General features: G+C 36.7%; 6 protein-coding genes across 8 annotated transcripts; 3 read left to right on the top strand and 3 right to left on the bottom strand.

Annotated features, from left to right (window-relative positions):
* On the bottom strand, positions 3,395 to 5,609 carry LOC104706627 (sugar transport protein 11-like). The gene is made up of 3 exons (XM_010422825.1): positions 5,211 to 5,609; positions 4,185 to 5,140; positions 3,395 to 4,079 (listed from the first exon to the last, which is right to left on the bottom strand). Exons 1-3 carry the CDS (start codon positions 5,347 to 5,349, stop codon positions 3,621 to 3,623), a joined length of 1,554 nt encoding a protein of 517 aa, XP_010421127.1. The 5' UTR covers positions 5,350 to 5,609; the 3' UTR covers positions 3,395 to 3,620.
* Positions 5,930 to 8,409, bottom strand: LOC104706626 (protein TRANSPARENT TESTA 16-like). 3 transcript variants are annotated; one of them, XM_010422822.2, is made up of 7 exons: positions 8,122 to 8,409; positions 7,783 to 8,009; positions 7,000 to 7,069; positions 6,735 to 6,899; positions 6,602 to 6,643; positions 6,462 to 6,503; positions 5,930 to 6,379 (listed from the first exon to the last, which is right to left on the bottom strand). In XM_010422822.2, the coding sequence occupies exons 1-7, from the start codon at positions 8,128 to 8,130 to the stop codon at positions 6,140 to 6,142; spliced, it is 795 nt and encodes a 264-aa protein (XP_010421124.1). In that variant the 5' UTR covers positions 8,131 to 8,409; the 3' UTR covers positions 5,930 to 6,139. The 3 variants fall into 3 exon arrangements, with proteins under 3 accessions (XP_010421124.1, XP_010421125.1, XP_010421126.1); XM_010422823.2 differs by having other exon boundaries at positions 6,602 to 6,628; positions 8,122 to 8,365; XM_010422824.2 differs by having other exon boundaries at positions 5,931 to 6,379; positions 8,296 to 8,409.
* Positions 12,875 to 15,129, bottom strand: LOC104706625 (succinate--CoA ligase [ADP-forming] subunit alpha-2, mitochondrial). The gene is made up of 7 exons (XM_010422821.2): positions 14,840 to 15,129; positions 14,507 to 14,716; positions 14,235 to 14,405; positions 13,863 to 13,986; positions 13,501 to 13,562; positions 13,332 to 13,413; positions 12,875 to 13,242 (listed from the first exon to the last, which is right to left on the bottom strand). Exons 1-7 carry the CDS (start codon positions 15,086 to 15,088, stop codon positions 13,103 to 13,105), a joined length of 1,038 nt encoding a protein of 345 aa, XP_010421123.1. The 5' UTR covers positions 15,089 to 15,129; the 3' UTR covers positions 12,875 to 13,102.
* Positions 15,306 to 17,183, top strand: LOC104706624. Its single transcript, XM_010422820.1, has 4 exons — positions 15,306 to 15,725; positions 15,812 to 16,068; positions 16,158 to 16,341; positions 16,440 to 17,183. Exons 1-4 carry the CDS (start codon positions 15,384 to 15,386, stop codon positions 17,061 to 17,063), a joined length of 1,407 nt encoding a protein of 468 aa, XP_010421122.1. The 5' UTR covers positions 15,306 to 15,383; the 3' UTR covers positions 17,064 to 17,183.
* On the top strand, positions 17,298 to 18,631 carry LOC104706623 (nicotinamidase 2). The gene has a single exon (XM_010422819.2). It carries the CDS (start codon positions 17,824 to 17,826, stop codon positions 18,424 to 18,426), a length of 603 nt encoding a protein of 200 aa, XP_010421121.1. The 5' UTR covers positions 17,298 to 17,823; the 3' UTR covers positions 18,427 to 18,631.
* On the top strand, positions 18,763 to 21,204 carry LOC109125902. Its single transcript, XM_019228690.1, has 4 exons — positions 18,763 to 19,154; positions 19,232 to 20,045; positions 20,194 to 20,384; positions 20,553 to 21,204. The coding sequence occupies exons 1-4, from the start codon at positions 18,763 to 18,765 to the stop codon at positions 21,202 to 21,204; spliced, it is 2,049 nt and encodes a 682-aa protein (XP_019084235.1).

The raw sequence follows: 21,421 nt of genomic DNA, 5'->3' as shown, positions 1-21,421 counted from the left end.
AGCTCACCATCTCTTACTTTTTTTTTTTCTTTTTTTTTCTTTTTTGAGGGGACATTTTAGAGTTTTTTGTCCCGACGCGGTGGAGTGCACTCGCGTTATACACTTCCGGTGAAGAAGGAGGTCGCGTAGGGACCACGCTCCGGCAGGAGAATTTAACACTGAAGGGGTAGGATCTTCGGTCCTCCGGTTTCTGATACGTGCATTTAATGAGACGTTTATCCATCCCACGTCACCTATTCACTACTAATTTTTACCTTTTTTAATTAAAAAACTGTAATTATCTTGTTTTGCTGGTTGATTTTTTTGAATCTATATACTGTATAAGTTTTATATCGATGATACTGGTACAAATCAATATAGACCACGTTATGTCACAATATTGTATATGTAAAAAAACTGAACTACGTACTATGTTGACCATTGTATCGTTTTTTAGATGAAGTTAACTTTATCATCGTTTTCGGGACAACAAATTTTTACTGTTTTCGTAATTGAAATTTGAAACTACTAAAACGGCATACAGTAAAGAGAATTTAATCTAAATACGCACTAAAAATTAAATAAAAATCTGGGGATGACTAATCTGGTTATTAGTTTTGTCTTTTAGACTTTTTAGTTTTTAGCTAATGTGAACATTTCTTTTGTACTTGCGTGAAAATTAATCTTTTGTAAGAAGAAAAAAAAAAAGGTGTTTCCGTATAACAATCGGAAAAGATTGAAAAGGGTACAAATCAGTGAGGTAATTGATTGGGTAAGTAGACTTTGACATCAAAACTTATTTAAGTTTATATAAAGCTTTTTGGTTCTTTATTTATTTATTTATTTATTTATGTTTGGCAATAATTTTTGCCACCAGTATGAAACTCTCCACTCTCCAGTATCACGTTTTCTACGTGAAATGTCAGAAATCGAAAGCTCTCAGATTATTCAAAATTCCTCTGTCGTCGACACCAGAATTAAAATTACATATACTTTTATATTCAATTAGTTGAGTGTAGGTGTGGGATTAATATGTGTTGGGCATGGTAAAGTACACAAAGTTGTTAGAAAAACTCTTAAGTTATTACGGAATATTATAAAACTCTAAAAAATATATGTATGTGAAAGATGTATAAAAAAGTTGAGAATAAACTTTTTGAAAATATTTTTAGTAAAGTTTCGGTGATTGATAAATTTTAAAATTGTATATATGTAAAGCTTTGTAAAATTGTTGCCAATCAGACACATTATCAGCAATCTCTGTATTTATATTCTGTATCCACTCCGAAAAAAGATATTTGGCCAAATAGATAGAAATATGGATAATAAAATGGCGGATAAAACGGATATGAATACTAACTTTTAAAATAAATATTTCGTTTTTTTAAATATCCGATATTTATATACAGATATCCGGTATATAGTCTAAAATGCATAATTGTTTTTATGTTTATGGATATTTGGGGAATTTCTAAATATGAATAAAGATAAATAGATTAAGGATTAAACAAATACAAGAAAAAAGTGGTTAAGAGGCCTAGTTGAGTGAGGTCCATACATATTGCTTGCATTAAAGTAATTATAAATTTGCATCAGTTGGAGAAGCTTGCTATATTAGAAACATCACCCATGAAAAACGTATAGTTTTGTGTTAAACGTGTTAGCATCTTTTCCTATATAAATTAGGAAAAATGATTGTCAGCTACTTGAAATATACGCCAACACATGACCACACATATAAAAAATATAAAAATGTTTTGTTAACTACGTGAAATATTGTCATCACATAAGGACATCTATAAACAAACATAATTTATGTGTACAACACCATAAACATTAAATTTTGACCGGGATCCGGCGTTGACTAGTGTTGACCGGTGTTGACCAATGTTGACCAGCGTTGACTAGAAAAAAATATTCAAAAAAATGTTTTTTTTTTCTTTTTTCTTAATAACATTTTTTTTTGTTTTTCTGTATTTTTGATAAATAAATAAAAAGATTAAATTATTTGTATAATTTATAAAAACAAAATATAACAAAAAAAAAGTTATACGAAAAAAAAATACAAGAAAATTATATACCAAAAAAAATTAAAAATTATATGAAAACAAAATTTGTGATATATCTAGTAACTAATTTTGTTAATACAGAAAATATACCAAAAATAATATAATAAAACTATACAACCAAGATTTTATGTGTAGTAGATTTTTTCATAAAACTATAACAAATATATACATTTTCCTTTTAAAAATCATTTTTTATTTTGTATTTATAAAGGTGGGGGTTTAAAATATATTTTTTTCTTTTTACTTATTTATAAGATTATGTCATTTGAAATATATCCAAGACACTACCAACTATTTCTTTGTTTCTAATAAGAAAAACAAAGGAAGAAAATAATGAAAATTTTATTTATTTACATAAAAGACATATATCAAGAAGATAGTTAAAAAACAAAAGTTGATTTTGTAAAATCAAAGGTTGATCTATTAAAATCAAATACATAGTTGGCGATGTCTTGGATATATTTTAAATGACATAATCTTATAAATAAGTAAAAAAGAAAAAAAAATATTTAAAACCCCCATCTTTGAAGATACAAAACAAAAAAATGATTTTTACAACGGAAAGGTATATATTTGTTATAGTTTTATAAAAAAATCTACTACACATAAAATTTTGGTGGTATAGTTTTATTATATTATTTTTGGTATATTTTCTGTATTAACAAAGTTAGTTACTATATATACCATGAATTTTGTTTGTCATAACATTTTTTATTTTTTTTTGGTACATAATTTTTTATATTTTTTTGTCATATAACTTTTTGTTGTTATATTTTGTTTTTGTAAATTATACAAATCATTTCTTTTTTTTGTTTATTTATAATAAATATATATATAAAAAATTATTTTTAGGAAAAAAACACTGGTCAACGCTGGTCAACACTGGTCAACGTCGGATTATGGCCATAATTTAATGTTTATGGTGTTGTACATATAACTTATGTTTATTTATAGATGTCATTATGTGATGATAATAGTTCATATAGTTAACAAAACATTTATATTGTTTGTATGTGTGCCTATCTGTTCGGGTATAGCTGACAATCATTTTTTCCTATAAATAATATAGTTTTGTATCCTGTATTATATAGTTCGGTAGATTTGTTCATTATAATAATTTTGACGGACGAGATCCTAATACGTATATATATGTATTAACGAACATTAATGTAGACTATGTACTACTATGTAGTCATTGTGCTTGATTTTGACATTGAATATAAGTGGATTAGTCCACTTGGCAGATACGCAAGATTTGCTTTTATGTCATTAGTCTCGTCTCGTCGAGATCATTTTCTTATGCAACGAACACTAAAATTATTTGTTTTAATTATTGTCATACTCGTCGTACCCTCTCTAATACAATGCAAAATATGCAATCATGTCCTCATGTCGGCATTTTTATAAAAAAAATGGTCAGGGTGTACCTTTAAACTTGAAACCCAATCCAACACAAAGGCTGTGGAGTAACAATAGCTACATTACAATCCAATAAGCGTTTTGTCATCAAGAAGTTTTTTAAAATCCTACCAAATCTTTAAATTCCAAATATTATGATCAAAAGCTCGTCAACTAAAAAACATGAGCATCATCATCAACATCATTGCCATCATCATCATTATGACTATACTTCCCCCAGTATCTATGTTCTTTCCACACTTTCTCCATCTCCTCAATTGGGACTCCTTTTGTCTCCGGCAACAACAAGTAAATGAAAATGGTCATGATCACGACCATGACTGCGAAGAAGAAGAACAGACCAAACTTCATGTGGCAAAGCATCGTCAAGAAGAATTGTCCGATGAAGAAAGTGAAGAACATGTTCACCGAAACGTTTAACGATTGTCCTGCCGACCTAATCTCCAATGGACATATCTCACTCGGCACTAACCACCCCAAGGGTCCCCACGACCACGCGAAACCGGCCACGTAGAGACAGATCAATGCCAATATTATATCCGCATCAATCTTTGATAACGTTCCTTCCCCGTTAAGTCCAAATCTCCATCCGATCATCGACCCAACCGCGACCTGAAACCAAAGAAAAACAAATCAAATCATTGTTACTTTAATATGTTTTTTTATAAGCAGAGCAGGAAGTAGAATGCTCTGTTTTGGAAAACAGAGCGCTTTCACCTGGGTCAACATCATCTGGATACCACCTGCAAAAAACAAAACTCTGCGTCCGAATCTGTCGACGGAGTAGATGGAGACAACGGTGGAGAGGACATTGACGAGACCGGTGATGACCGCGGATATAAGAGAGGCGTCACTTCCAAAACCGATGGTCTTAAACAGAACATGTGCGTAGAACATAATGACGTTGATCCCGGTTAGCTGCTGGAAGAACGGGATGAAGGTACATAACGTTAGCTGTGGTCGATAACGAGCTTGCATTATGTTCGTGAATTGATGCTTAACTCTCTTGGCCGACTCACTCGCGTTGCAAAGATCATTAAACTCATGCTCCACCTCCATGGTTCCTCTGATCTTCTGAAGCATCTCCTTGGCCTTTTCTTTTTTCCCACGTACAAGGATTGAGTTTGGCGTGTCTGGCAAGAAAAGGCATCCGAACAGCATCATAACTGCGGGAACTCCAGCTAAACCGAGAGAGAGTCTCCACCCGATTCCGTTCTTGAGCTTTGGGGTTGCGTAGTTGACAAGGTTCGCGGCTAAGATCCCAATCGTGATTGCTAATTGGAAAAAATTGTTGAGAGCTCCTCTAATCTTAGCAGGAGCCATCTCAGAGAGGTAAAGAGGAACAGATTGGTTAGTGAATCCGACACCTACACCGAGAAATAACCTCCCGATGATTAACATCTCGAGGTTGATAGCGAAACCATTGAGAAGAGCTCCGGCGAGAAAAGTGAGACTCCCGATCGTCATCGACACCTTCCGTCCAAAACGCCTTGTGATAGTTGAAGCAAGGAAAGATGCAAATAATGCAGCGAGGTAAAGAGAAGAGGTGAAGAGAGTTAGAAGCTCATTGTCGTATTTGCAGTACTCTGTTTCACGCCCTGTTTGTTTCCGCATTTGACGAAGCACGTCAGGGAAGAATCTCCTTAGAAAATCCTCCATTGATGTCACTCCTCCTGGAAATAGCAAACATTGAGAATGGATAGAGAGGAGAAAACAGGTTTACTTGGGAGGCAAGAAACAAACCTGAGATACCAATGTCGTAACCGAAGAGAAGACCACCCATTGCAGCTACAATGCAGGTAATCACAACAAAGGCGGTTACACGGCCTTCTTTGTAGTCTCCTCCATGGCCACTATCGCCTATAAAAGCTCCTCCTGCCATATTTTTTTAGACGATCCGCAACTTTGTTTTTGGGCTTTAGAAGATGATGATGGTTGTTGGGGCGATCAAGAACTCAAGTCTTATCTCGTTGTAATGAATACAACGTGATGATGAGGAATACGAAGAACGAGAAGAAGAAGAACAACAACAAGTTTCTTGTTCTGAAACTTGTCTCTTCGCTTCTTGATCGTTCTTGCAAGCCTCCGTAAGATCGTTCTTCCAAGAATTGTTGGAACTTTTTTTTTCAATCTTGTCTGAGCTTTTATAAGAGTTACTTTCGGGCATTATGATCCACTCTATCTAAATCCGTATAATCTGTTTACAGTCAAACTATATATATAATTCTGAGCTGCAGATTTTTTTAAATTTTTTTTTTTTTTTTTTTTTTTTGCTGCGAATAATCTAAGAATAGTTTTGCTCAACTTTATCTTTTTTCACTCTTTTTTTGAACCGATCAGATAAAATTTATGATATATTATAACAGTACATTGAGCTGACCTGGTCATCTAAATTTTTACATTCACAAACATATATAGTTTTGAACACATGCGTTTACATAACAGTTGGTCGCTAGTTGGAATACTATATATGTATGATAATGATGAATAAAAATTATAACCAAAGACCACTGCTTCTCAAGTAAATTGTACTTCAAACAAGGTTTTATGACCACACAAAACAGACAACAAAAGAAGGCATTGGCTAACATCAAAATATAGGTAATTAATAAAAGTTCATTAAGTTGTCCCCAGAAAGAAAGAGAAGTTGTATTGAGAATTAATTAGATTAATCACTCTTTGGGAGCTGGATCGTTTTGAAGATTAGGCTGAGCTAGCTGGAGATGGTAATTAGGATCAATCTCTGAAGGAAGCTGTGTAGCAAGCTGAAGAAGACTGTTTTGTTGTTGTTGTTGTTGCTGCTGATGATCATTGGTATAGTACTGAACCTGCTCTAGAAACTGTAGAAACTCCCCTGGTTTCGTCTCTATACCAGCTTGCTGAAACTCAATCGCTGCACGATGCTCATGAAGCTGCAATAAAGAAACTTAGTATACACGGAAATATATCATTCAATCGAAAATGTGAAAACATTCTCTATATAACCAAACTTACCCAACGGCACATGTTATCGTTATCTTCTTCTAGCATCCGCTTCTGATCATATATATATAGAGACATGGTATGATTACTAATTACCAGCGGCATCATAAGATTATTAGTAGTTAAAAAAAAAAGAGTGATTAGAGAGTGACCTTTCTGCTTAGATTCTCCAACTGTTGCTGCATCAACTCATTCTTCATTATATTAACAGCAGAAATAAAACAAAAGTGTAATCAATATAGCTTTAAGAGGACATGTATTGATATGAACATATATTGCATTTACCTTACGTTCACGGACTTTGAGGACAGAATGTTCCAGCTGTCGCTCGAGTCCGTCAAGCTCATGAGGAGGAATGGAGGCTAAGTCATGTCCATGATATGGACGCAGATGGAGCTCAAGGTTACATATCTCTCTTCTTAGTGCTTCCATCTCATGGTACAATTGCTCCTACACACACGAGTTAACACACATTAGTGTATTATATGCTTTTCTTTGTCAATCGGTAACACAATGACAACCAAATAAGTATGCATTTACATATATATACCTGGTCGTCCTGATGATCAGGAAGTCGCAATCCATTGGTCTGCAAGTATCGGTCAATGAGCTGAGGCATCCTATAATTCAAAATAAAGTGTGATCAAATTAGTATCTATTTAATGTTACAAAAATATCAAGACTTCAATAATCAGTGAAGTAACATGTACAAAACTCTAATAACAAATATTGTTCGGAAAAATAGATCCATATTTTGGCCAACAAATTAAATTGGTTAAAATAAAATAAATTTAAAGGCGTTCTCCTCACTCACTTTGTTTTGTCTTCTGGTTCATGACTTAGATCTAATTAACAAACCTTTATAATTGTATTTAAACTCGAATCATTAAAATAATTACTTTTATAGTCGATATAATAGGGATCTTAATTAATATGAAAAAGCAAATTGAAAAAAAAATGTTAAATGTTTGCAGAAAGACCTCTTTGTTTGGCAGCTGTAAGAAATATAGAATTTGACCCCTATGTATTAAATATGATAAGATACATGCATGTTACACATATGTACAAAATAAATACTGCAAGAACAAAAATATTGGATCAAATATTCTGAACTTCTGGGCCAAATTAAAAATGTAAACAGAATCATGACCCCTGCTACTTCAGAAACTAATGATGAAAACTGTCTGTTCACAAGCACGAGCTATATCATGTATCTCAGCTCATATCCTCATTAATTAGATGAATATATACATACACATGTATATGTATCGATCTCTGAAACCCTAATTTGAAAAAGTTGGAAGAAGAAGAAGAAAGAAGAAGTAAACCGTACTTGTTGTGTTCAGAGCAGAACTCGGAGCGCTTTCCGGTGGCCGAGAAGACTATGAGACCGATGTGAGCGTCACAGAGAATAGCGAGCTCACGAGTCTTCTTGATAAGACCATTTCTTCTCTTGGAGAAGGTCACTTGCCTGGCCGTCTGATTCTCTATCTTCTTTATCTCTATCTTCCCTCTTCCCATCACTCTCTTCTTCCTCTTATTACTCCCTCCTTCTTCCTCCTGATTCAAATGTATATATGAAAGCTAGATCAACTTAAAAGAAACCCTAATTATCAACAAAACCCAAAAAAAAAAAAAAATCCGAAATTAAACCCTATAATTAGTTAATTACAGGATTCATTTTCAAGGAAGATGGTGTTCGATTCTTGAATCTTGATGTATGAATAAGAGAAGAGATAGAGAGAGAAAAGAGTATATGTGAAAGAGCTAGTGAGAAATATATATATATAGAGAGAGAGCTAGTGAGATAAAGGGAAAATTTATAAGAGAGTGTTGCTAAAAGTACTTTTTGTTGGAGCTGTGTTCTTGGGGATCTGGAAATGGAGATCAGTGTATATATTGAGGTTGGATGAAGGAGAGAGATATAATGGGGAAGAATATACTTAATTACACTTTCTCTTTTCTGTATACAACTCTTGTGTGTGGCGTGTAGTCTTAACTCACCATCATCTTCTATTCACTAATTATTTTATCTTTCTCTCTCTTTTTTTTTTCTCCTTTAATTTCTTACAATAATATTTCTGTCTAGTGCAAAAAATGGCTTACCTATTTGCAATATATATCCCTTACCAAAAAAAATTGTAATATATATCAACATTTTTTTGTTATATTAAGGTTTCAAATGTTAACGCGTTATGCGGTAAACGTATATTGGTCACCCGTTAATGTTCAGCATTATACAACTAGTGCGCTTTAATTTGCACAATTAACCTAATATATATATATATATATTATCTTACAATGAATTGTAAGGTTTTAGTTCTTAAAATATTATTTTCAGTCTCTTTGCAATTTGTTTTTGAAATCATTTAAATATAAACGTACACAATTAACTAGTTTAAGTTTCTATAATTAAAAGGAAAAAAAAACTATATCCTTGTAAGATTTAATGTTTTTACTATACCCAACATTTATAGATATATAAGTTAAGGCATCTTAATTTTATTTTAGTTTTGACGAAAAGTTATCAAAAATTAAAATAATAACATAAAATGTCGAATTACTAATTAGACAAGAGACATGTAATGGCAGCGCTTGGTAATTTATTTAGCATAGAATATACTTTTTGGTAAAATCTCCAACCACTAGTTTCTTTGAGCTGCCATGCATGACGTAATTCGGAGAAAAGCCAAAAATGGAAATTTAATGAAAAATGCTTTAAGGAAAACAACGCTACTAAAAAAGGAACAAGGCAAAAGAGAGAGAGAGAGAGAGAGAGAGAGAGAGTACCAAATGAGATAGGACAAAGTGTAACAATACTTGAAAGTGACTTTTTTTTCTTTCTTACCCACCTCCTCTGCCATATTCATCATATAGATAAAAGCCCTCTCGTTGATTGTATTTCTATATACCATCAATTTATTTAAGGTGCATATCTAGCTAAATTATTTGTTATAAAGTATAGTTCCTTTTTTCTGCGAGTTAAAATTTGTTATCCCGCCAATATCAAATATCAAATTTGAGATTGCAAATCACAATCTATATATATGTTTACACGGATTTTGTATTTTTCTTCTACTATATATATATATATAGCTAATATCTCGAACATTAAAATTCTGAAAAAGGAACACTGGCATCTCTCTATATATGTTCTCAAAGTTTCTGACAATACTATATATAAAGTAATTAGCTCCTATATAAAAATATACACAATTGAATCATTTTAGTGACATGTTTGTATATTGTAACAAATTAATATGCCAAATTAAGGAAACCATATAGCCTATTAACGAATGAATGTAGTGACAAAGTCATTATATATAACTAGATAATTTGCGTAGACAATTTAACTACATCATGTGACAATATTCGAAAATTCCTTGGAAAGTGAAACCGTGATGAACGAATGTATACAGTTATGTTATATACTACCAATCCGGTTTAAATTTCTAACGTAAAGTCTTTTCCTTTGAATTTTTTGGGGGTCACAGGATTTTTAAGGAAGCAGAGAGAGTTATGGTCAGTCGTCGCATCTGTTCTGTCAGAAGGACTCGCAAGAAACATGTTCATAATAGGAACAGTTGGGGGGTCCAATACTAGTTTCGTCACTTCGACTATCCCACTCTTCTGTTCTGCTGCCACTACGTATGTTATATGGCTTTGTCTACCACACAAATAAATACGTATTAGTTTTTTTTTTTTTTTCTGCTAGTGTGTAAATATCATTTAAGAAAAAAACAGAGTTTGTTTTTACATGATTTTGAGTTCTCACTATTTGGTTCCTTGGTAAAAAAGATAAAAACAAAGACGCAAATTTTAAAAGATTTCAGTAGATTAATGTCAAACGCTCTCAGACACAATAGTCGAGGCATCCACTCCGATACAGTTTTCTGATGCCGGTGAAGTTAGAGAGCTTCACCGGTGTCGGATTGTTCTCCTTCTTTCATGTTTTTGTTTAAACGGGTTAGGCTTAGCCTTGTTTTTACTTCCCGACCACCATGACTTCACTGTAACTTCAGATCTAGTGGTCGGAGATGGTTATCCCGCCATGCTTAGCTCACCTTCTTTCCGCTGGATCTTTAATTTGGAGAGTTCTTCTTTCTCTTTTCATCGTATGAATATGTCACCGACGAGATCTTGTCATAGTACTCAGTTTATCCACCTCCCTTGCACATATATGGAGGTTGGAGATTCTGCCTCCGTTTGGAGGGTTTGGGCTGCTCGCCGACACAGGATAGAGTTCTCCTCTCTCGTCTTTATAAAAAACCGTTTCAAGGGTTCACTCCCATACAACCACAGGAGACCTCAGACCCGGTGTCTCTGCTGTTCAGGCAAGGCTTCCGCCGGTGTCTCTGCTGTTCGGGCAAGGCTGTCTGTCAGATCTAGTCATCTCTCGGGTGTTTTCCAAAGAATCTTACTACCGTCTATCGATGTCGATAGCTTTTCTGTTTCCTCCTCCAGGCCCACAACTTTCTCGAACAGGTGCCGAAGAACCTTACTACGGTGTACCAATCCCAATTTTTCTTCCGCCTCCACCGTCAGATCTACCGTTCTCGCGAGACCTTCCGACAACTTCTTCCGACAAGGCACTTCGCCGCCGTCGAGAATCGTCGAGAAACTTCAAGAAACTTCTCTTCTCGTATCTGGGTTAGATCAACTTTCCGGCAGCCGCCGTGATCTTCATCTGACCAAGCTTTGTCAAGCTTCGAAGAAAATTTGGGTCTCGACTATTATTGTTTCATTTTGGGCCTTTCATGGTCCATTTAACTTTGTGGACCTGAAGCCTATATGGCAAAGTATTAGGAAGACAACAATTAGGGCTCTTCTAAGAAGATCTATTTTTTGTGCTTCTGCTGGCCCATTAATGTGTATGGATTCAAAATTATTTTGGTTATGGACGATTTTTGTTCTATTGAATTTTAAAGATCCAAGGGTTATTTGTTCTAATGAAAATAGATTAATTTCCTCATTCAATGAGAGATATTTCTTAATAACTTCCTCCTATAAGGAGAGATTGTTTGCAACTTTATCTTGTTGTTGTTGGCTCTCATGTTTCTCCCTCAATTTCATTTTGTTGACTACACAATTTCGTCTTGATTCATGTTTTTTGTTACCCACTTGGTTCAAATGTTTCAGCTTGGTGTGGCAAAATGGTTTTATCTTGGATTTTTTCTCCGGCACTCGACTCTTGGGAGGTTGTTCCCAACCTACATGATGTCTCCCTTTTTAGGGAGTTGAAGACTTATCATCTTTAGTGCGAGTTAGGTTTTTAAAAACCCGTCGGAATTTCTGTATTCCAGTGTGGTAAATTGTCGTTTTGCGGCCAGTGACTTGGTCTTGGGCAGCCTCTCCTCACTTCATGTGGCCTATCTTCTGGGTGGATTTTACTATTTTTATGGTTTTAAGACCTCTTTATCTTAGTCTTAGTACCTATTCTAACTTTTGCTATTTGTACTTTAGTTGCTCTCAAGCTTGTTATCTCTTTTGTTTTAGTTTGATCCGGGTGTTGTGCACTTGTCTAAGCAACACACCATCAGCCCCGTCTTAAACAAATATGGGACCTCTGTCAAATTTTTAAAAAACCTAAAAACCTTTAATAAATTTTTTTTTTTGAAAAAATTGGACCCTTTTGCTTAAAGAAATTTTTTAATATTTAGGATGGACCCATGACATTTGCCTACTCTACCATGGGGTAGAGACGGCCCTGCACACCATGGCTTTCTTTCCTTTTGCATAAGTTAGTTGGTTGTATTATACTTCTCTTAAAACGGAGTACTATTAATCTTGTAACTTAATTTAATGGAGTGTTTGTTAACCAAAAAAAATCAGTAGAAGATTTCATATGACCAAGATAGAAGAGCTTCTTAAATGTTTCGATTTTTCTTTGAGAGGCTTACGCGAACTTATTACACAGATTGAGTAAAACGTGTGACAAAGTGCATACATAATTGTAATGTGATGGATCGTCTGTCTGACGTATGCGTCTTTATGTGAATCAGTGATAACCACTGATTAGTATTATTAATTAATGACAACTTCTGCATGGATTACCATTGATTATTTTATAGGACCACTGATTATTGTAGGACCCAATTAGAGATAAGACCTCTTTGCTTTTTTTAAGTGTTGTTCATTCACACTGTCAATTGTGTTCCTATTATAAAACAACTTTATGAATCTTCTTCATATTACGAAACTTACCAAACTTTATTTCGATTTAATTGTTGTTAAAGTGAAATAGATTGCGATTAATATTTTGTATAAAGATATTGTGGAAGTACACAAAGATACAATTGATTCAAGATACTGTTTCATATAATTTTCAAAACTATGTTTAACAAGAAATTTCTGAAACTGATCTATTCATTCTTCTCATTTTCTTCTTTGTTTTTGTAATTTAATTTAACAAAAACAAAGACAAAAAAAACAGAGAGGCTAAATTTCAATAAACTGAAAAATAGAATGGCATATAGAAAAGACTCTATTTATCTCTGCAATAATCATTTTGTGGGAGAAAACATCCCTAAAAATGTTCATCAATGGTAACGGATTATTTCCCTTTCTCTCTTCTATTTTTTGGCAAACTGTTGTTATTAGGGGAGTTTGGTTCCTGAATCATCTCAATCGTATTACGATATTATAATATAGTTTCACTTCAAAAGACCTCTTTCTTGGAAAATCTCAAACATCGCCGCACCAATCTTAGCCGGTGACTCAACCACCTTAACTCCAGCGTCTCTTAAGCTCTTTATCTTGTCTTGAGCCGTGCCCTTACCTCCAGAAACAATGGCTTCATCGACCCCAAATAAAAAGCCAATACAAGATTTAAGCCCTGGTTCAAGTGGATGAATGAAAAAGAGCAGAGTAAAGTTCATTTACCTCCCGCGTGACCCATTCGACGCCCAGGTGGTGCAGTAAGTCCAGCAATGAACGCAACTACAGGCTTGTCTGTACCACTTTCCTGTTTGATTGAAAACCGATATGTTTATACGATTGATCATCTAAATATGGCAACTCTTGATTCTTAGAAAAGATGCATTGCGGTTACCTTTATCAAAGCAGCGGCATCTTCTTCTGCAGTACCACCGATTTCTCCAATGAGAATTATACCTGAAAGGAAGTCAATAATTTCTTAGTTCAAAACCAATGCTGGATTCTCTTTCACTAATCTCTAAAACAGAGGGAGATCGGTGAATCAACAAGTAAAGGCTGCAATATTCACAACAACTTGAGTCTGTTACTGCAAACGAATCACTTTCTTCTACATACTAAATAACTAGTATTAGGTAAGTACTGGTAATCTACTCCATATCAAATGTACTGAATCATAAGAAACAACTAGACAAATGGGAAAAGATAATAAGATGTATGCAATGAAAAAGTTCGATTATGGTGTCCAGAAACTGAGACCTTCTGTTTGAGGGTCAACGAAGAACTTCTCCAAGCAGTCAACAAAATTTGTGCCGTTAAAAGGATCCCCACCAATTCCTACACACGTAGATTGCCCCAGACCTACTGCAGTAGTTTGGAAAACCTACAGTAACGATTAACCAAAAAGCTACCATTAAGATATACTTAATATAAGATAGGTCTTCCAGTAATCCAAACTCATAAAAAAAGCTAATAAACTGACATTGGTGAAAACTTAACCTAACAATCCAAAGAAGTATCGGTTTTTAGGTAAAGAAAAACCAGTAATACATATTGCCATCTGGATTTAGAGGAAAGCTAAAGACGATGGAGATTATAAGTTGAGAAAGACAGAGACACAAAGAACCTTACAGCTTCATATGTCAAAGTTCCAGATCGAGAAACAATCCCTATCCTCCCAGACTTGTGGATGTACCCCGGCATGATCCCAATCTTGCATTCACCAGGTTTGATAATCCCAGGGCAATTAGGGCCAATCAACCTAGTTTTTGATTGACTGTTAAGAGCAGCCTTTACACGAACCTACATTACAACAATTAGTCCCAAGACATCAGTCTTAGCTTCCAGCTTATACTATATCGAATAAGTACAATCAAAGCACATATCACAAGCAAAGTCATTACCATGTCATGTTGAGGAATGCCTTCAGTAATGCAGACAACAAGATCTAACTCAGCAGCAACACCTTCCATGATAGCAGCAGCAGCGAAAGGCGCAGGAACGTAAATCACAGAGGCATTGGCTTTAGTCTCAGCTTTAGCTTCAGCAACTGTGTTAAATACAGGCAGACCTAAATGCTCTGTTCCACCTTTCTTTGGTGTCACTCCTGCTACCTATATTATACAACAAACCCAACCCCCCCTAAACCTTGAAACACCACCATTCCAATTGAATCCGAATTGCAATAGAAACAAAGAACAATTAATTAGTTGTAAAATTTTCGGAATGTACAATACCATTTTGGTGCCGTATTCAATGGCTTGTTCAGTGTGGAAGGTACCGTTCTTTCCGGTGATACCTTGGCAGATGACACGTGTGTTTTTGTCGACAAAGACAGCCGCAGGAGGCGGAGGAGTCGTACCGAAGGAGCGTGACTGAGTCAATGAAGTGAGAGAGGAGCATGACGGAATCCCCAACTCTGAGCTCCCGCCACCGCCGGAGCAACGGCGAAGAGGTCGGAGAAGTCTCGTGACCTGCCTTGACATGGCTGTTTCAAAATGACCTTAAAATTCTTAAACCTACGATCTCAACTGAACCCTCTATGGACGAAGAATGAAGCCAAAGATTTTGGGCCTAATCGAATGATCCATGTTAAGGCCCATTTGGATTTGAGATTTGTTTTATATTTTTTTCCCTTATTGTAAAAAACATTTCGATAATTCACTAATCCTCAGCCTTAAAAATAATCTACAAATTTTTATTTATTTTTGGTTATTTTTTCAATAACTTGTCCCTCTCTAACTCATCCACCTTACGAAACAGAGGAGGGAAACAAACAAAATGACACCGACGATTCTTACTCCGACGAATCTTCCTCCGTCGACTGCTACATGGTCATGTAATACCACATCTCATAAGCTCATCACCTTTAGATCACCATTCAAGGTCAAGTGTAGAGCCACTTCTTCTTCATCATCGTCTTCTATCACAGACTTTGATCTTTATGACCTTTTGGGTGTTGATCGGAGTTCCGATACGGCTCAGATCAAATCAGCGTATCGTGCGCTGCAGAAACGTTGTCATCCCGATATAGCGGGAGATCCAGGTCATGACATGGCCATCATCCTTAACGAAGCTTACCAGCTTCTCTCTGATCCGATCGCACGCCACGCCTATGACAAGGTTAGTCTATTGGTTCTTGATCTTGTAGTCTCTTTGTCAAGACCACAACACCAAGTAATATATGAATTTTTGTTTTCTTGTTGTAGGAGCAAGCAAAACTTGAAGAACTTAGAGGCTATACAGGGAAACCGATCTACTCGGTTTGGTGTGGATCAGAAACTGAGCAACGAGCTACGTTTGTGGACGAGGTTAAGTGCGTTGGTTGCTTGAAGTGTGCTTTATGTGCTGAGAAAACTTTTGCTATCGAAACTGCTTATGGGAGAGCGAGGGTTGTTGCTCAATGGGCTGATCCTGAATCCAAAATCATAGAAGCCATCGAAGCTTGTCCAGTAGACTGCATTTCGTAAGCACATAAACTAGTATCTCTACTAATCTTTTGGTTTCAGTTTCTATTCCCTTTATGGAAAGCATGATTCTGTATGAAATGTGCAGAATAGTGGAGAGATCTGACCTTGCTCCATTGGAGTTTCTTATGTCAAAGCAACCACGAGGCAACGTGAGGATCGGGGTTGGAAACACGGTTGGGGAACGTGTCTCCAATGTATTTGTTGATGTCAAGAAGTTTCAGGAAAGATACGCCAAAGCTATGAGCAGAACTACAAAAGAGCGCTCCCAGGTGAGTTATGACTTTTTGCATAGTCCTAAACAACAATAAAGCCAAGTTATAGACTTACCTGTCAGGTACCAAGTAGTTGTTTTGGGATGCTTTTGCAGACAGAAGTAAGAATAAGTGCAGTAGAGGCAATTAGGTCTATCTCCAATTGGCTATACTGGAGATCATCACCGTACACGAAACCATTGAGTCCAGATTCAAACATGAGTCTAACTATTACCAAACGAAAAAAATCGGTTGATCCAGATATCAGAAAGCTTCAAGATGTTGTGGCAGCAATGAAAAAAGCAGAACAGAGCGGCAAAAGCAAACCAAAAGAACCAGCTTACATGCTTGGAGAAGATTACTGGACTCCATCAAACGTATCACTTCCATCATCTGGAAGCAACAACGATTCCAAGGCTAGCTCGATTCCTCGAGTGACTCAAAAGAAAACTCCTTTAGAAGAGAAACCAACTAGTAGAAGAGAATATAGAAGACAGTTCAAGATACAGAAGTTCCCACTTGGGACAGCCATAGTAGCAGTATTCTTAATTCAGTATCAAGCAAGTTACAAAGCCGCCTCTGAGCTCAACGATCATATCGGCGGCTCGCTTGCTCTATCCATAGTTAACAGCCCATGGCAGCAGCTTCTATTAGCAGGAGTCACTTGGTACTTCATTGGAGCAATGTTTCTCCAACTTGTGGAAGCTGTCCAATCCAAGCTAGAAGATAAAGATGCATAGGCTTGATAGATATAGTAATGTACAGCATATCACTCATTAGACCATGTCATGTACTTGTTCACCTACAAATGTAACAGAACAGTAATGATTATACTATAGGGGGTAAACGGCCAAAATCAATCCCAACTATTTGTCAAACGCTTTTTCATACCTAAATTTCAATACACTGCAAATAACAATCTAACTGTGTTAAAATTTATATTTTCTACCTGAACTATATGAAATGTTGTCAATTTCAACATATATTCGAGCGGTATTAAATTAGAGTTTAACAGTACTGAGTCAGACGACTTGTAGCGTCCATCTGGCACTGAGATTGATTAAAACAGCGTCGTTTTGGTCATTTTTGGTATGTTGTGGTTGCTATGAAATGACCAAAACAACGTCGTTTTAGTTAGTTCTAGTGCCACATGGACGTCACATGTCGTCTAACACAATTTTGTTAAACTCCGATTTAAAATTATTTGAACAAATGTTGAAATTGACAACATTTCATATAGTTCAGGTAGAAAATTTGAATTTTAACAACGTTCAGATTGTTATTTACAGAATACTAAAGTTTAGATATGAAAAAGCGTTCCGGAAATAGTTGAGGTTGATTTTGGCCATTTTCCTTAATACTATACAACAAACATAATATGTTTAAGAACATCATACATGGCTAGGCCCACTTTATATTCTGTTAGGCCCAATCATTTCGTTCTCAGATATATATCTCCACCGATCAAAGAGCTTCATCATAATCTTCTTCACCACCAAAATGGCGTCATCATCATCGAGAAAGTACGAGACACGAAAGCGAGTTCCAAATCCAAAAAACGCAGCTCTTCTCGTCATCGACATGCAAAATCACTTCTCCTCCATGGCCAAACCCATACTCAACGAAGCTCTCACCACCATCGACCTCTGCCGACGAGCTTCGATCCCTGTCTTCTTCACGCGCCACAACCACAAGTCCCCAACCGACCACGGCATGCTCGGCGAGTGGTGGAACGAGGATCTAGTCCTCGACGGAACCTCGGATTCCGAGATCATCCCGGAGTTACACTCCCAAATAGTACTCACCAAACCAGAGGAGATCGTGGAGAAGAGCACGTACAGCGCGTTTCACAACACGCGGCTACAGGAAAAGCTGGAAAAGATCGGGGTGAAGGAGGTGATCGTGGTTGGAGTGATGACGAACCTGTGCTGTGAGACAACGGCTCGTGACGCGTTCGTTAGAGGATATAGAGTTTTTTTCTCTACGGACGCGACTGCGACGGTTAATAAAGAGCTTCACGAGGCTACGCTGATGAATCTCGCTTATGGATTCGCTTATCTCGTCGACTGCGATGAACTCCGGCGAGGTCTGTCTACTCAGTAGTTGATAAATGATAACTACGTCTACGTATATTGAGGATAAGTCTCTAATTTGAGATAAGGTTTAGGGGTTTTTGTGATAAGGCTTATAAGCCTAAGTTTGTGTTGTCCGTGTTTATCTTATTCTGTTCGTGTTTATCTTATTTTCTCATTGTATTGTGTATAAATACCCAAGTTTGGGCAGTCAATAAAATCAAGTCAGTTCGATATCTTAAATCTACATGGTATCAGAGCCTAAATCGATCTAAAGTTTATTTCGATTATTTTCGTTTTTTTTGTGCTTTTCTAGCTTCAAATTTTTTTTTCCTCGTTTTGTGCTTTCTTGCGTGTCAAGTAAATCATGGGTGATCATGAATCCTCCGTTGTACCTGGTTCTACCGGTGTTATTGTTGCTCAGTCTGATGTCAATACTGCTATCTCTCCATACACGTTGTCAAGCTCAGACAATCCCGGTGTTATGATCACTTCGGTTTTGTTAACTGAAGATAACTACATCCAATGGTCTGAAGAGATGTTGAATGCTCTTCAAGCCAAGCGCAAGACAGGGTTTATCAGCAGGACTATTCCCATGCCTTCTAGTGATAGTCCTGATCTGGAAAATTGGAAAACAGTGAATTCCATGATCATTGGTTGGATTCGATCTTCGATTGAGTGTAAATTGAAATCAATCGTGACATTTGTCTCGAGTGCACATGGGAAGAGCTGCAACATCGTTTCTCTGTTGGTAACAAGGTGCGTGTTCACCAAATTAAAGCTAAACTTGCCTCGTGTAGACAAGATGGTCAATCTGTTATGGAATATTATGGAAGATTGTGCAATCTTTGGGATGAACTGAAAAATTATCGAGTGAGTCCTATTTGTTCTTGTGGTGTCACTTTGTCTACAATTGTGGAAGAAAGAGATGAAGAGAAGCTTCATCAGTTTGTAATGGGCCTTGATGATTCGAGGTTTGGTGGCCTCTGCACTACTCTCATTAGTATGGATCCTCTCCCTACTCTCGTTGTGGCATACTCTAAAGTGATTCGTGAAGAGCAAAGACTGTCCTCTGCTCGTCTTCAACAAAATCACGAGTCTGTCGGTTTTTTGGCTCGCAGTGATAACCGTGATCAGTCTTCTCGCGGTGATGCTTATTTGCTCCGGACTGATCATAATGGTTCTCTTCTTGGTAAGGGACGCTCCTGCACTCACTGTGGTCGTACCGGGCATGAACAGAAGGATTTTTGGCAACTTGTTGGTTTTCCAGATTGGTGGACAGATCGTGAGCGAGGTACTAGTGGTGGTCGTGGTTCTCCTGGTCGAGGAAGAAGAGTTCGTGGTTCTATGGTTTCTAGTGGAGGAAGAGGACGTGGGCAACCTGTGACTGCTCATGCGACTAGCTCCAATTCCTCTGTTTTTCCTGCTTTTACATCTGAACAATTGAAAGTTTTAACTCAGATGATTCATGAAAAATCAGGCAACGGTGGTTCCGACAAACTGTCTCGTAAGCTTGAGTTTGGTGATATTATTTTGGACACATGGGCATCTCATCATATGACTAGGAAGCTTTCCTTGTTGCACAATGTTGTGTCTATTCCGACGTGTTCAGTTGGTTTTGCCGATGGTAGCAAGACTTTTGCTATGAGTGTTGGTGTTTTGTTTCTCACGGATAAAATTCTTGTTGACGAATGTTCTATTTGTGCCATCTTTAAATTGCACTCTGATTTCTGTTTCTCATATTTTGAAACAAACTAAGTGTCTCGCTACTTTCACTGACACAATTTGTTTTCTTCAGGACCGTTTTTCGAGGACCCTGATTGGAAGCGGTGAAGAGCATGACGGTGTGTACTATCTTACGGATGTTGCTTCAATGAAGATACATGCAGCTACGGTTTCTCTTGATAAGGCTTTGTGGCATCCGAGTTTTTCAGTTCTTTCTTCTCTACATTTGTTTTCTCAGTCTTCTTCCTCTGTTGGTTCTGACTCGTGTGATGTCTGTTTTCGTGCAAAACAAACACGAGAGGTGTTTCCAGAAAGTATTAATAAAACTCAATAGTGTTTTTCATTAATTCATTGTGATGTTTGGTGTCCATACCGTGTTCCTGCCTCGTGTGGTGCCGTTTATTTTCTAACTATTGTCGATGACTATTCTAGAGCAATATGGACTTACTTGTTACTTGAGAAATCAAAGGTTCGTAATGTTCTTACCAATTTCATAACGTATACCGAGAGACAATTTGGCAAAAGGGTCAAGACTGTTCGAAGTGATAATGGAACGGAGTTCATGTGTTTGTCCGCTTATTTTCGTGAGAAAGGCATTGTGCATCAAACTTCTTGTGTTGGCACTCCACAACAAAATGGGAGAGTTGAACGCAAACACATACATATTCTTAATGTCTCTCGGGCTTTGCTTTTTCAGGCTAAGTTGCCGATAAAGTTTTGGGGTGAGTCGGTTTTGACAGCTGCATATTTGATAAATCACACCCCATCTTCGATTCATAAAGGTTACACTCCGTATGAACTTCTTTATGGATGTAAGCCAGACTACTCTCAGCTTCGTGTTTTCGGCTGCGCTTGTTACACTCATCGTATCACTCGTGACAAAGATAAGTTTGGGGAAAGGAGTCGGTCTTGCGTGTTTGTTATTTACCCCTTTGGTAAAAAGGGCTGGAAAATTTATGATATGGAGCGCAATGAGTTTGTTGTCTCTCGTGATGTTGTTTTCTGTGAGGGTTCTTTTCCTAACTCCGCTGCACAAGATTCTTTCTCCATCGCTTCGTCGGTTCCACTACTTGATGATGACTAGTTGGTTGCACCATTACCTTCTACTGACGCGCCTGTTGCAGATAGGGGGAGTTCTTCTGTATCTGAGGTTGTTATCGATAGGGGGAGTTCTTCTGTATCAGAGACTATTCCAACTACCTTTGTTTCCCCTGTTTCTGATCGACAATCAAATCCGTCTAGCAGTAATGACTCTGGTTCTGTTGTTGTTTCTCCCTCTGTTTCTGTCCCGATGTCTAATT

This window comes from Camelina sativa, chromosome 8, assembly GCF_000633955.1.
Source record: "Camelina sativa cultivar DH55 chromosome 8, Cs, whole genome shotgun sequence".
NCBI lineage: Eukaryota > Viridiplantae > Streptophyta > Magnoliopsida > Brassicales > Brassicaceae > Camelina > Camelina sativa.
The sequence above is the reverse complement of the archived record's forward strand: the minus strand, read 5'-3'. Positions and strand labels throughout refer to the sequence as shown.

What these genes read in the sequence shown, in the direction of transcription:
- LOC104706627 (XM_010422825.1), bottom strand. Translation starts at nt 5,349, where the DNA reads ATGGCAGGAGGAGCTTTTATAGGCGATAGTGGCCATGGAGGAGACTAC. An exon ending in TTACGACATTGGTATCTCAG is followed by an intron (nt 5,141 to 5,210) that starts GTTTGTTTCTTG and finishes TGCTATTTCCAG; the next exon opens with GAGGAGTGACATCAATGGAG. An exon ending in TCCAGATGATGTTGACCCAG is followed by an intron (nt 4,080 to 4,184) that starts GTGAAAGCGCTC and finishes CTTTGGTTTCAG; the next exon opens with GTCGCGGTTGGGTCGATGAT.
- LOC104706626 (XM_010422822.2), bottom strand. An exon ending in CTGATCATCAGGACGACCAG is followed by an intron (nt 6,900 to 6,999) that starts GTATATATATGT and finishes TCGTGTGTGTAG; the next exon opens with GAGCAATTGTACCATGAGAT. An exon ending in ACGATAACATGTGCCGTTGG is followed by an intron (nt 6,380 to 6,461) that starts GTAAGTTTGGTT and finishes TCTTTATTGCAG; the next exon opens with CTTCATGAGCATCGTGCAGC.
- LOC104706625 (XM_010422821.2), bottom strand. Translation starts at nt 15,088, where the DNA reads ATGTCAAGGCAGGTCACGAGACTTCTCCGACCTCTTCGCCGTTGCTCC. An exon ending in CGTTGACCCTCAAACAGAAG is followed by an intron (nt 13,563 to 13,862) that starts GTCTCAGTTTCT and finishes ACTTCCTTTCAG; the next exon opens with GTATAATTCTCATTGGAGAA. An exon ending in TCGAATGGGTCACGCGGGAG is followed by an intron (nt 13,243 to 13,331) that starts GTAAATGAACTT and finishes GGGTCGATGAAG; the next exon opens with CCATTGTTTCTGGAGGTAAG.
- LOC104706624 (XM_010422820.1), top strand. Translation starts at nt 15,384, where the DNA reads ATGACACCGACGATTCTTACTCCGACGAATCTTCCTCCGTCGACTGCT. An exon ending in CACGCCACGCCTATGACAAG is followed by an intron (nt 15,726 to 15,811) that starts GTTAGTCTATTG and finishes TTCTTGTTGTAG; the next exon opens with GAGCAAGCAAAACTTGAAGA. An exon ending in CTACAAAAGAGCGCTCCCAG is followed by an intron (nt 16,342 to 16,439) that starts GTGAGTTATGAC and finishes ATGCTTTTGCAG; the next exon opens with ACAGAAGTAAGAATAAGTGC.
- LOC104706623 (XM_010422819.2), top strand. Translation starts at nt 17,824, where the DNA reads ATGGCGTCATCATCATCGAGAAAGTACGAGACACGAAAGCGAGTTCCA.
- LOC109125902 (XM_019228690.1), top strand. Translation starts at nt 18,763, where the DNA reads ATGGGTGATCATGAATCCTCCGTTGTACCTGGTTCTACCGGTGTTATT. An exon ending in GTTTCTCTGTTGGTAACAAG is followed by an intron (nt 19,155 to 19,231) that starts GTGCGTGTTCAC and finishes ATATTATGGAAG; the next exon opens with ATTGTGCAATCTTTGGGATG. An exon ending in GCAAGACTTTTGCTATGAGT is followed by an intron (nt 20,046 to 20,193) that starts GTTGGTGTTTTG and finishes TGTTTTCTTCAG; the next exon opens with GACCGTTTTTCGAGGACCCT.